We start from the raw sequence: 14,617 nt of genomic DNA on the forward strand, positions 1-14,617 counted from the left end.
TGATCTTTTCCTTTAGGATAGAGGCCTAGGAGTGGCAGAGGGAATAGGAAATGAGAAATGGGAAGACATAGATCCACTGAATGATTCATGCTTGGAGAATCTCTGGGATGGTAAGGAAAACTGAGTTTAAGGGACCTGGGTTTGAATCCTGCCTCTGTCACTTGCTGGGACTTTGCAAACATCACTTTATATCTTTGAACAGTCTGAGTTAATATGCCAGTAAATGAGGTCAATGGCACCTATCTTGAAGAGTTGCTATTCATTCATTTGTTCTTTTTTTTTTTTTAGTTTATAAATGTTTTCTGAACCTACTGTGTGTGTTAGGCACTCTGTCCTGGGCTGGAAAAACAAGGATAACTAGGCAGCCAGACACTCGCTCAGCTCATTTTCTAGGTGGAGACTTAGATGCGTAAATAAACAGAGCAATCCTCTGATACGGAGTTGATTATGTGAGGAAGGCTCCTCACTCACATTTGAGGGTCTCAGGAAGACTTCTTGAAGAAAGAGATTCCAAAGCTGGCATCTAATATGTGACTATATGTTAGCCAAGGGAAGTGATGAAGGTTTAGGTGGGTAGTCTTGGGTAAGTTTATAGGAAGAAGGAAGAGTATTGGCAAACTCCCCAAGTCAGAAGGTTGGCCAATGCACTTGAGGCACTGGGAGAAGTGGAGAAAGATTTGAGTACGGGATGCAGCTTGGTTGAGAGTGACTCAAGGATTGGACCAGGGAAGGGGATGGATGTAGCTGCAGAGATGGAGTGGGGGAGGCCTGTGGGCAGAGCTTTCTGGTAAAGGAAACCCAGACTTCAGATGGCAGACCAGGGTTCTGTCCACCAGCTATGTGACGATCACTTTGGGGAGGGGAGGCAGGGGAGAGCTTGGTAAAAAGCTTGATTCCCAGGCCCCTTCAGAGCTACAAAGTCGAGTCTCTGAGAGTGAGGTCCAGTAATCTGTCTTTTAAAAAATATATGAACTATACCCACACCCCAGAGTCTAAACACTTATTCGAAGTCACAGAGGAGTCCAGCAGGAAAATGGTGTAGTTGGATTTACAAGGGTTTTTCCTTCATTTGAGAATATCATTATTTGCCCTTAATTCCTAAGGATGGTCTGGACAGTTTGTGGTTGGCAGTTCTTTTTCAACGCACAGCACTTCTCTTAGGCCTCATGGTTTCAGTTAAGAAATCTGCTGCCATTCAAATTGGTGTTTCCTTGTAGGTAATGCTCTCTGGCAGCTTTTAAGATTTTTTTCTTTCTTTAGTTTCACAAGTTTAATCATAATTTTTTGGAATGGATTTCTTTGGGTTTATTCTGTTTGGGATTTTCTCCGCTTCCTGAACCTGTATGTTTATGTGTTTCACTAAATCTGCAAAGTTTTCAGCTATTATTTCTTTGAATTGTTTTCTCCTTTTGCATTCTTTTTCTCCTTTTTCTGGAATTCTGATGATAAGAATGTTACATATATATTTTTTCTCCTATAGACCCCTGAGTCTCTATTTATTTTTTCAGCCATTTTCTCTTTGTTAATGAAAATAAGTAAATTTTATTGATCTGTTTATAAAGTTCACTGATTTTTATCCTCTGTCATCTCCACTCTGCTGTTGAGCTCATCTAGCTAGCTTTAAAAGAATTTTTTAGTCATCGTGCTTTTAAAATAACTTCTATTTTAATTTGTTGTTATATTTTAATCACTTGTATTTATTTATTGAGATTTTTCTATTTTTCATTTGTTTTAAGAATACTTGAAATTGTTTTTTGAAGCACTTTTATGATACTATTTTAAAAGCACAAATTCTGACATCTGATTCATCTCAGTGTTGGCATCAGTTGATCATCTTTTCTTGAGATAAGATTTCCCTAGTTTTTGGTATGATGAGTGATTTTTGATTGACAGTATCTTTCATATTTTGGACATTAGAAGACCCTTGACTCTACTTTAATCTTCTGTTTGAGCAGGGAGTCAACCTTGGTCTCTTTGTTCTCCTGGCACTGCTGGGGCTTCTCTTCATTCCTGCTGGTGCTGCCTGTAGGGACGTCCCTGGGCCACATGTTGTCCTTGGGGGTCCAGGAGCTGTGGGGCCTGGCAAGTTCTCTGCCACCGGGTGGGGGGCCCAGGGATGCAGGGCTCTGCTGACACCGATGCTGCAGATGGATTGACCTGCTACTGCCCAGATATGGAGTGGGGACGGGGGTGCCTCACTGGGGCTTGCTCTGTGTCGGCCTCCTCCTTTCCTGATCTTTGGTCAGAGAGAACAAGCTTTCCTTTTCCTTTGTGTATGCGCGTGCATGTGTGCATTCTTGGCAGAACTGTGTCGCAGGCCTCAATGGCACCCAGTCTGGGGTGTGTAGGAGATAAGAAAACCTGGGAGAACTAACTGTCATGTCATCCCTCAGGTCCTGAGGGTGCTAGCCCATTCACTGACTTTTCTGTTGAACCATTTTCAGGATATTTAGTTGTGTTTAGAAGGTAGGAGTAGGGAAAATGGGTCTATCCCTTCTTGTCTATTACATGCACTTAAAAACTGTGATATAATATACATGGCATAAAATTTATTAGTAGTAACATTTAGTGCCTTCATAATGTTTGGCAACCGTCACCACTATCTAGTTTCCTGCCCCCAGCAACCTTTTCTGTCTGCTTTAATCTGCTTTCAGCATCTCTAGATTTGACTATTCTAGTTATTTCATGGAAATGGAATCATACAATATGTGACCTTTGTATCTGGCTTCTTTCACATGGCATATTCTCAAAGTTTATCTATGTTTTTCATGTAGTTAATTCCTTTCTATGGCTGAATAGAATTCCATTGTCTAGATATACCACGTTTTGTTTATCCATTCACCAGATGGCAAACATTAGGGGTATTTCCACCTTTGGCTGTTGCTAATTGTGCTGCTGTGAATATGTGTGTACAACTTTTTGTTGGAACACCAATTTTCAATTCTTTGGGTATATACATAGGAGTGGAATTGCTGGATTACATGATAATTCTATGCTTAACTTCTTGAGGAATTACCAAGTTGGTTATTATGGAGGTTACATCATTTTACATTCCCACCAGCAGTGGGGTTCCAATTTCCCACATCCAGTTTGAGGGCTCCAGTTACTATATACCCTTGCCAACACTTGTTATTTTCCACTAAAAAAATTATAACCATTTTAATGGCTGTGAAGTAGTATCTGTTTTTGGTTTTGATTTGCACTTCCCTAAAGACTCATTATGTTGAGCATCTTTTCATGTGCTTGCTGGTTATATATGATTATAAAATATACAAACATATTTTATGTATATGATCTGTCCAGAAGATATCTAGCCATGTAATATGAAAAATAGAGACATTTATTGAAGAAGATACAAGATATAAGGAACATTTTACATGGGACAATGATACCACAGTTTCTCTCAAAGTAGGCACCTTGGGACCTCACACAGTTCTCCCACCTGCTATCAGCTGCATTATTGTATTTTCCTGAGTCTCACTGATGGTCTGAAATCTCTTCCCTGTCAAAGGTGATTTTAGTTTTTGGAGGCTGGAAGTTGCAGAGTGCCAAATGTGGGCCATCGGGGGGCTGAGTCACCTGGGAGATTTGATGTTTTGCCAAAAAACACTGCATAAGAGATGGCAAGCATGAGTGGGCGTGTTGTCATGATGCAGCTGCCAATCACCAGTTGTCCATAGCTACGGCCTTCTGAATCACCCAGATAGTTTCTGTGGAGGGACATTCATGCTTAATGCAAAATCTGATGCAGATTCTTTGCTCTACTTGCTCAGTCATTTTGAATACAGTGGCCATGCAGTACACAAGCTCACTCTGGCATCTACCTCCCCCACTAACTAGTGCAGTAAAGTCATCATTGTTCACATATACACATTCCAGTCCACTCTCCCTGGCTCCCAGGTTACATTGATGTTGCACAAACTATTCTCATTATTATTAACAATAGCTTGACTTTTTCAGGGCAGACTATTTTATATATATATATATTTTTTTTTTCCTTTTGGGAAAATGCCCTGTTTAAGTCATTTGCTTATTTAAAAATTGGGTTATCTTTTTGTTGTTGAGTTGTAAGAGTTCTTTTCTTAATTTTTAATTATATATATATTTTTATTTATTGAATTTATTGGGGGTAATGTTGGTTAATAAAATTATATAGGTTTCAGGTGTAAAATTCTATAATACATCATCTGTATGTTGTATTGTATGTTCACCACCCAAAGTAAGAGTTCTTTGTATATTCTGGATACAAAACTCTTATCAGATAAGTGATTTACAAATATTTTCTCTTATTCTGTAGTTGTTCTCTTCTTGATAGTGTTGATGCACAAGTTTTAAAAAAAAATATTATTCCTTTATATCCCTGGTGTATTCCTCCTTCTAGTGAAACTTGCAAGGTGACTTTGGATAGTATATAGATAACATTTTCTTTCAAAAATTTTTATTTATTTATTTTTAGAGAGAGGGGAGGGAGGGAGAAAGAGAGGAAGAGAAACATGTGCCAGGGAAACAGACTGGTTGCCTCTCATACACCCCCACTTGGGGACCTAGCCGGTAACCCAGCCAAGTGCCCTTACTGGGAATTGAGCTCGTGGCCTTCAGTTCATAGGCCAAAGGTCAATTCACTGAGCCACACCAATCAGGGCACAAGTTGTTAATACTATGATGTCCAATCTATTTTTTTCTTCTGTTGCTTGTGCTTTTGGTGTCATATCTAAGAAACCTTTGCCAAATCCAAGGTCATGTGATGTACTCCCTTATTTCCTCCTAAGAGTTTTATAATTTTAGTTCTTACATTTAGTTCTTTAATTCATTTTGAGTTAATTTCTGTATAGGTGTGAGGTAAGGGGTCCAATTTCATTCTTTTAGATGTCAATATCCATTTGTCTCATCATCATTCCTTGAACAGACTATTTTCTCCCCCACTGACTGGAGTCAGCATTCTTATACAAAATCTACTGACTATAGATGTGTGGATTTATTTCTAGGCTCCCAATTTTATTCCATTTGTCTGTATGTCTACCTTTATGCCAGTACCACACTGTGAAATGTAATTTTTTTCTTTAAACTTTATTGTGTTGGTCTTGGTTATACATTTTATCTACTGGACGATCATATAATTTTCATAGAGACCCTCACTTTGGCTTCATTCAACACGTCTGGGTCTGTTTCAGAAGGAGCCTCCATATGTCTGGGACCCAACTGGCACCAGACAGAGTTGCGTTCCCTATGCTTTACTTCACATCCTATGACTATTTTGTAACTACCAATTTGTGTTCAATACAATTTAAAAAATATTTTGGGGGCTCGATTTGGAAAATGGTTTATTGAGGGCAGTCCCTAGATTCAGGGGCCATCGTCACGAGGGCAATCCCAAAACCTAGCCCCAAGGCAGGGGAGTTTCACTAGGGTCTGGCAGTTGTGACAAGAGACAGGGGATGATATTAGGAACTTATTTGGAGCCAGAATGAGCAGAGCTTGGCTAAAATTAGAGGCAGCAAATGAGGAAGAGTTGTCAAGGATGATATTGTTTCAGGCTTGGATAGTGGTACCAGTTCCTTTTAATGGAAAAAAAATAGGAGAGTCCAATCTGGGGAGAAGATAGTAAACTCAGACTGGTACCAGAGGAGTTGGGGGGTGGGTGGAATGGAGTGGGGAAGGGTGTATGTAAGGGCAAGAAGGGTGGAAAGAAAATTGGGGCCAGACACAGAGAGGTGTTTTGGGTGTTGCTAAAGATTGAGGATGCTGTCCTGAAGACAATGGGAAGCAATGGAGGATAGGCAGATAGGTGACATACAGAGATGGTCTTGGCTGCCCTGAAGGCCAGTGGGATGGGTGACCTTCCTCTCCTTGACCTCCACTTCCTCAAGCGTATAATGCAGCAATAATATCTAACTTCCAGGACACTCTGTACGTATATGCCTGACTTGTAGACTTTGCTCAGAAAACATTGAAAAAGCCACTCTTCACCTGACTTGGTCTCCTTCTGTCTCTCCTCTCAGGGGCTCACTCCTGCCTAAGAACACCATGCATGCAGGTGAGCTGTGGTGTAAGTACGGGGCTGGGGGTGGGGGGATTAAGGAGTTCACCCAGAAGTCAGATGGCTGGGTTTGAGGCAGGGTATGTTTTTGACAACTGCTCCAGCGTCTCCTCTGTTAGGGACAGTGGGCAGCTCTGCCAAGGCTCCTTTGGGAATCTAGGGCCGCAGCCATTTGCAGAGTAGTTCTAGCAAGTTAAGGGTTGGTTGGAAGTCGGGTGACCCATAAGGAAGCTTCTCCTTCCCTTTTTCTACTTAAGGCGGGAGAGGTTCCTCATGTGTCTAGTGTTTGTGGACTTCCTACTGTGTACTTGGCACAGTGCTAGGTGCTGGGGATGCCCCGGGGACTAAGATAAGCACAGTTCTTGCCAGTGTGGAATTCATGTCCAGCAGAGGCTAGACTACTAATTGCAATGAATAAAGTGCAGTGAATGTGCAATGAATGTGGAATAAAGTGCAATGAATGTTTTGTGGTGTAGGATGGGGCTGGGAAGGTGAGCTGGGCGTGGTCATGGGGGACCTTGTAAGTCACACAAGGGCCTCATTTTAAAGATAGTGGGGATCCATGGAAGGGTTTTAACAGGTGAGGCATTGCCTTTTCTCTCTCTTAGGAGCACTGCAGGGAGCTCAACAGTCAGCTATTGGAGAGGAAGGGGCAGTGGCATTGAGAGACCACTAGGCCAGGCATGGCTCTGAGTCCAGGGGCTGGTCTGGTCCTCCATGAAGACCCAAAGATGACACCTAGTCTCAACTCCACCGGGGCCCCAGGTTTAGGCTCTGGCACCATCTCTGGGCCAAACCCAGATGCAGATTTTGATTCTATTCTGAACCCACCCCTGAATCCTGGCTTGGCTCTTGTTCCAGACCTTAATCCAATTCTGAGTCCCATCTCTGAGCAGGCCCCAGGCCTGGTGTCTGATAACACCCCCAGACCTGCTGACAGCGGGGCTGTGGCTCCGGCCTTCCTCCAGTTCGCCACTTCCCACTCAGGCGAAGCCCTGGGTCTGGATTCGAATGACATCTTGGGGCCTAACTCACAGGGGTCTTTGTGTCCAGCCTCAGACGTCATTCAGAGCTCTGGCTCTACCGAGGCCCAGGGTCTGGGCTTGGACAACTACTCTGGGCTGAACTCTGAGGAGGCCTTCAACTCCCCCTCAAGCAAGAGTTTTGATTTTGGTCTGAGTAACTCCAACCTTTCCAGGCCTGAATCAAACCTTTTTATGAAGTCCTATTCAAGAGAAACCCTACTTCTAGGCTCATGTATCTCCAGGCCGGGCTCAAAAGCACTCCTTATTCAAGCCTCAAACTCTTCTCTGGATTCCAGCTCCAATCACCTGCTCAGTGTGGGCTCAAGAACTATCTCCAAGTTGGACCTGAATGTGGCTCCAGATTCTTGTGGGACCCCAATCCCAAACACCAATGAGACCCTCACTTTGGCTTCATATAACACCTCTGGGTGTGTTTCAAAAGGAGCCTTTGATGCAGCCTGGAACACTAGTTCCAAGGGAACCGTCAGTGCGGCTTCAAATAGCAATGTCAAGTCTGATTTGAACATGACCGTCACTCAGACATCATGCTTGGCCCTGATTCCTGGCTCCAATGATGACATTAGCCTGCACTCCAGCACCTATGGACCCAACTCTGTCCTTTCTCCACCCTCGTGCATGACCTTGATACTGGGCTCCAAGGACACTCTGAGTCTGGCCTCTAGCCTCATCTTCAGCGACACGTCCACCTTGACACTGAGCAGCCAGCAGGATTATTCTGAGGACAACACCACCCACGCCATGCCCCTGGAGGAAAATCAGCAGAGCTGGAGCGAGATGGCTGGTGCCGAGATGGGCCAGTTCCCCCTGGTGGTCCCCACCTGCAACACCACAGACGAGGACACCACAGCCTTCCAAAGTGTCCCTGAGAGTAAGTATAGCAACAGCTCTAGAGAGGGCGCTGTCCTGGAAGAACCTTGTATTCAGACTTGTGGGGCAGGGAGGGGAGAGGAGAGGAGAGGGCAGAGAACGGAAACATCAATCAATGGGTAACATGCAATATGTAAATTATGCACAAGAGATCCGGTGCTCAGCCTCTGCCTGTTGACTGACGTAGGACAAGCTACTTAACCTCTCCGAACTTCAGTTTCCTGAAGTCTAATATCTCCATACGATAGAATGCTTATTGCGTCCAAATGACAAGTCAACTCACTACACCTTCCTTTCAAAGGTCATGCCTCTTTCTTTTTTGATACATTTCAGACCTGGCTTTTCAGGTCAATGGAGCAGGCAGGTGTAGGCTCAGCCTGCCTCTGTTGAGTGTTTGAGGTTCCCACCTGAGCAGGGCCTGGAGGCCCTTTCTGGAGCCTGCTCTCACTTCTGATATACAGATGTTATTTTATTTTATTTTTATAATTATTTTTAAAGATTTTATTAATTTACTTCTAGAGAGAGGGGAAGGGAGGGAGACAGAGAGGGAGAGAAACATTGATGAGTGGTTGCCTCTCATGCGCCCCCAACTGGGGACCTGGCCGGCAAAGCAGGCATGTGTCCTGACTGGGAATTGAACTGGGGACGCCTCAGTTCACAGGCTGGCACTCAATCCACTGAGCCACACTGACCAGGGCCCATATACATTTTAGAATATGTTTGTCGAGGTCTTCAAAGATTTTTGCTGACATTTTTATTGGAGTGCTATTTATTTATTCATCTGTTAAAGTTTTCCTTTGTATAGGACCTATCCTGTACCAGAATTAAAACTATTCTCCTTCAAAATTATTGCATTTTTGATAGGTTAATTCCTATGTACTTTATAGTTTTTATTGCTATCATGAATCATATCTTATTTTTGAATACAATTATTATTTGTACTGATGATGCTTGATGATGTAGAGGAAGTCTGGTTTTGCATGCTGAACTTTTTAAAAAACAGCTTTATTGAGATATAATTTACATACCATAAAATTTCCCCACTTTAAGTGTACAATTTAATGGTATTAAAATATATACGCACAGCATTGTGCAACCATCACCACAATCAATTTTAGAACATTTTCTTTTTTTGGAAAGATTTTATTTGTTTACTTTTACAGAGAAGGGAAGGGAGGGGGAAAGAGAGGAAGAGAAACATCAGTGTGGGAGAGAAGCACTGATTGGTTGCCTCTCTCACACCCCCAACTGGGGACCCGGCCCACAACCGAGGCATGTGCCCTGACAGGGAATCGACCCAGTGAACTTTTGGTTCACAGACTGGCATTCAATCTACTGGGCTGCAACAGCCAGGGCAATTTTAGAACATTTTGATCACCTGTCCCCCAAGAAAACCCCCCAAACCCCTTAGATATCACCCCCAACCCATTGTCCCCCAGCTCTAGGCAACCACTAATCTACTCTCTGTATAGATTTACCTGTTTTGGCCATTTCATATAAATATGTGGTTCTTTTATATAAAGTGTGATTGGAACACTTTAACCCCATTTAATTTCTTCCCCCCTATTTATATGCTATCCTGATAATGCATATTCACTATTTTCTTAACCCTATAAACAGTATTATTATTTTGTGCAGTTAATGTTCTTATATTTACCCAAATATTAAACTCTTTCCTTTATCTGATTGCTTATTGCATTTCAGACCTTCCATCTGGCATTGATTTCCTTTTGCTTGAAGTATATACTTTAGAATTTCCTTTAGTGGATTCTGCTGATGGTAAAGGTTTATCATTTTTGTCTGAAATATGCCTCTCATTCTCCTTCATTTTTTTAAAAAAATATGTTAAAACAGTAAAAACTTGCAGAAAAATTGAAAGCACAGTATAAACATTTTGGGGGGATAATTTGATTAAGTTGCCAAATGATGCCCCCTGACCCTTGAATTCTGGTTTTTATTTCTTACAAAAAAGGACAAGCGTTAACCATCAGAATCACGAAATCGATATTAATACACTGTTACCATCTAATCTCCAGATGCCATTGAAATGTCACTGATCATCCCAGTAATGTTTTCTTGGGAAAAAAAAGATCCAGGTCAGAGTCACCCACTCCCTTTTTCGTCTAGTCTGTTTTGTTTCCTCAGTCCTCAGTCTCTCCTTGACTTTCATGTTCTATTTTTTTTTGAAATGTCCTTTAATGAGGTATCAGGCCAAGGGGGGCAACCGCTGACCAGCACTCAGGGCCTGGAGGGGTCACCTGTGGCTCCCTTCTGTCACTTCAGGAAGCCCGTTATCTCTCCAAACCTGAGGAAGTCTCGGAAGCTTGGTTAGCTGTCTTGTCGATGGTTTTCTGGGTATATTTGGCTTCCGGGTTCATGGCTGCACCCTGGGCAACACCTTCCACTTGCTGCTTCAGGTCCTGCACCCTTCTGGCTATGGCCACGGGGGGCCTGAGAGGCATCAAGGGCAGCTGAAGCGACATGGGATCTCCTGACTTTCATGTTCTTGACGCCCTTGAAGATTGCAGGCCAGCTGTTTTGTGAGTTGTGCCTGAGACTGGGTTTGTCTGTGGTTTCCTTGTGGTCACATTCCTGTTATGTACCCAGGGCAGGAAGAGCATGAGGCCATGCCAGCCTTTTCTCACTGCGTCCTCTCTGGTGGGATACGGCTTGGGTTGCTCCCATCAATGATGATGCTCATTGCAATCACCCGAGTGAGGTGATTGCTGCCAAGGTTCACCACTGTGAAGTCACAATTTACTTCTTTGTAATAATGATTCTCTGAAACTATTTAAATATCCCATTCTTCATCAAGCTTTCTATTTATTCATTTATTTATTTACATTACTGTGGAGTTCTCTTGCTTTTTTTTTTTTTTTTTGGTATTGGATGTCTCTTCCCTGTTTTCTGGCACATCTTACACTTTTCCTGCCCAAGTCCTAGAATCAGAACAAGGAGCCTTGTCCTTTTTAGTGGAGGATGGAACTTGGAAGCCAAGATCTTGGTGCTGGCTGTATTCATTACAACTGGGATGTCTCTACTTCTCTCTGTTGGCTGCCTCCGTCCTCCAGCAGCCTCTGGTGGCCAAGATGGCCCTGACTTCCAGGCTCTCGGAGATCCTCAGAAGGAGAGACAGGCACTTCTTAAATAAAGAGCTCTATTGCCCTGCTCACCCAAGAGCCCATCCCTGGACCAATCACCGTGGCTGTGGGCATGAGACTCTCTTTATTGGCCAAGGTTGGGTTGCAGGCCCAGCCCTGTTTGAAGAGGGGTAATGAGTAGGGCTTGAAGAATTCGGTTTCACTTGGCTACATGGAATGGGTAACCCACAGGGAAGACAGGAACTCTTTAACCAAAAGAAAGATGAGCAAATCTGGGGCGGGCCAAACAGCAGGTATCTACTATGACAAGTTAAAAGTTTGGTTTTGGCTGGTGTGGCTCAGTGGATTGAGAGCTGGCCTGTGAACCAAAAGGTTGCTGGTTCAATTCCCAGTCAGGGCACATGCCTGGGTTGCAAGCAAGGTCCCCAGGAGAGGGCATGTGAGAGGCAACCACACATTGATGCTTCTCTCTCTCTCTTTCTCCCTTCCCTTCTCCTTTTTCTAAAAATAAATAAATAAAGTCTTTTAAAAAATAAAAGTTTAGTTATAAATTGTGATAATAATAGAAAAAAGAGAGTAAGATGATGCACAAGGGGATCATGATGCCCCCCCCCCCCCCCGTTAGCCTGAAGGTCAGAGGAGGCCTCTTTGAGGAGAGGCAGGCAAGCTTACACCTCAAGGACAGGTGTAGGACTGGGGCGAGGGAGTGTGACAGTAGACTGGCCCAGGTGGAGGAAGCTGCCTGTGCAAAGGCCCTGGGCCTGGACAGTTGTCTGGCCAGTGCGACCAGAGCATGGTGAGTGAGGGGAAGCAGTGAGGGGAAGCCTGGGGATGGGTTTGGGGAGGGGGACCTGGCAGGGCCCTGCAGGCACCGACAAGCGTGCAGACGTTATGCTCAGTGAAATGCTCAGCCACTGGAGGGTTAGGGAAGGGAGCTCAGTCTGGCTGCCGGGGGAGTAAGGATTAGAGAAGCTCAATCAGGGAGGAGAGATGTGGCTGTCGTGCCCTAGGTAGACTATATCTTTCTATCTACCCTTTTCTCTCATCAAAAATACGACTTGCAGGAGCCTTTGATGAAGGGGCCACATGCCTGGTGAACGTGCCAGGGAACAGAGAGGATAGCAACAAACTGACTCTGGTATGCTTCCTGCCCGGCCAACAGCTGACTTCCTGGGATGCCCCCGCCCCTCCCCATGCCCCGCTCCCCAGCCCCAGCATTCCCTGTTTCTCTGCCTGGCTCCTCTTTTCTCCATGCTGCTCATCACCATCTAGTGCACAGTATGCTTTACTTCTTCATCGTACTTATTATTAGTCTTCCTCACTATAGTGTGTGTCCTGTGAATCAGGGATTTCCATCTATCTTATTCACAGCCATATTCCCAGCATCTACAGTGGTTCCTGGCACATCGTAGGTGCTCGTAAGTTTTCTACACAACTAAGTGCGTTATGAGAGGGTCTCTAAAGGAGATAGAAAGGCTGGAAATGGCCTGTTTCAGGATATAGGCCCGATCCAGGTCTTGGCCAGGCACCAGGCCTCACGAGGCCAGGGAAAGCCAGTGTCTGCAGGAGCTGTTGAAGGCCAGTGGGAGCAGACTGGACAGGCTGGTGGACGTGAGTAGGACACACAGAGTGTGAGAGAGACTGGTTGATGGACAGAGTCTGGAGGTAGGGCATCCGCCCAGGCCAGGACGCACAGTGGGGAGCCTCTGTCCTGCCCTGTGGCTGCCTGGTAGGCCCCTGCAGCAAGAGCGTGGGGAGGAGGTGACTGAACTAAGAAGTCTTGCGTTTTGGGAGCGTGTGTCTTTACCCCCTGACATTCTTCCAGTTGTCCGCCCTGCTCTTGCCACGCCAGCCTTTTTCTGTTTTTCACACTTGCCAAATCCATTCTTACCCCAGGGTCTTTGCACTTGTTACTTCTGCCAGGAAGCTTCTTGCCATCATTAAGACAGGCAATATAAAGTTGAGATGAGGTCTGTGTTACACGCTGTATGCACAGCACTGAGCATGGTCCCTACGCAGAAAGAGTTTATCACGGCAGCCACTGAACAAATTCAACTGAGCCCCTACCCTGTGTGCAAGGCATTGTTTCAGGTACTAGAGATGCAGTAGTGAAACGACATTCCACTCTGGGGAGACGGGCCCTCCTTCTAGTTCTCCCCTTGGCCGTCTCTTTCTTGTCGTTCAGGACCCGGCCTGATCTCCTCTGAGAAGCTTTCTCGTTTCCTCCGAATGAGCCGCCCCTCCACCACCACTTCAGCAGATGAAGTTACTAATCTCTGTTTAATGAACTGCCCCAAAACTCAGTGGTTTAAAAGTTCACTCTGGCAGCTGGGGAAGTAAGGATGACAAGGGCCCCATTTTTCACATTTCTGAGGTTTGACTGGGTCCCGTGGGTGGCTCCTCTGCTCGGAGTGGTGTAGTCAGAGATCACTACGGGAGGCGGGCAGAAAGTCACAGCGACCCCATCTTCCCGAGTCTCTGTCCCCGTGGTGTCACCATTCCATGGCAGCTGGGCTCCAGAGGGGAAGAGTCGCCAGTCCTTTCAGGGCCAGGCCAGGAACTGCCGCACTCCCCTTGCATGGCCTTCTCTTGGTCCAAACAGGCGGTGCGCTGCGCCCAGGGCCAAGGGCCACCTGTCCTCCTGACAGGAAGAGCGGGAAGGAGCTTGTGACACCTTTCACCCACCGCACTGTCCATCTGATTACCTTGCTTTACTCCCTTCACTCAATGAATTTATATCATTTATTATTTTATTCATGTGTTTGCCTTCTTCCCTTAAGATAAGGAGAATGCATAGGTTCACTGGACTTTAGTGAATGCGTTCCCTCTATCAGGCAGCACAGTGCCTTAATCTGACTAGGATGTGCCTTTAAGAAGGGTAGACGCCTGCAGGCCTTTGAGAGGTATTACTCATGGTGAGATTTCAGCTTGGGGTGTTGGGACCCTTTCCGTCCCCCTGCTGCTACCTCTTCTCCCTTAGTTGACTGGCAAAGGGGGAGAGTTTTGAGGTCCCTGATGTCTGTCCTCCTCCAAACACTGGACTTTAAGGATTTTTACACCCCTCCACCCCCCATCACCTTCTCAAATCTCACTCCGCCCCCCAGCGGTTCCCCTTGTGGTTTCTCATTTCTCTTGAGCAACACTGGGGCTGGCCACTGGGGAGGGGCAGGCTGGCGTGCCTGCGGGTGGTGGGCCACTAACGCAGGTGTAGGGACAGCCCCTGAAGCTGGGTTCAGTGTGGCTCTCACCCTGTGGCTTTGCCCTCTGCTGTCCCCGAGGTCGAGAATGCCATCACACTCCAGAAGAGCCAGGATATGCCGGAAGGTGAAGAGAAGAAGACCATGGTGAAGAAGATGATGGTGCGGGAGCCACATCTGGTCTGTGGTATTGGGGTGGGGGCCGCGGAAGTCCTGAGTCTGCCCACTGATGAGATGGGGGGCTTCGGGGGGGAGGACAGATGAGGAGGCAGGACACTTGGACCAGGGTCTGGGCCTTCAGCTGCTCTGCGCACACACAGAGGGAGCCCAGGCGAGTCCTTTCCCTTCTTTGGGCCTCACTCGGCTCTT

General features: G+C 45.5%; 1 protein-coding gene across 1 annotated transcript in view; it reads left to right on the forward strand.

Annotated features, from left to right (window-relative positions):
- Positions 1–6,720: 6,720 nt before the first annotated feature.
- Positions 6,721–14,617, forward strand: part of MROH7 (maestro heat like repeat family member 7) — a 39,317-nt gene continuing 31,420 nt past the window's right edge. Inside the window, exons 1-3 of the mRNA XM_037162050.2 lie at positions 6,721–7,951; positions 12,116–12,189; positions 14,330–14,410. Coding sequence (XP_037017945.2) covers positions 6,721–7,951; positions 12,116–12,189; positions 14,330–14,410 — 1,386 coding nt within the window. The remainder of the gene's footprint in view (positions 7,952–12,115; positions 12,190–14,329; positions 14,411–14,617) is intronic.

This window comes from Artibeus jamaicensis, unplaced genomic scaffold, assembly GCF_021234435.1.
Source record: "Artibeus jamaicensis isolate MK-2021 breed Jamaican fruit bat unplaced genomic scaffold, CSHL_Jam_final scaffold_1019, whole genome shotgun sequence".
In the NCBI taxonomy this organism is placed as follows: Eukaryota; Metazoa; Chordata; class Mammalia; order Chiroptera; family Phyllostomidae; genus Artibeus; species Artibeus jamaicensis.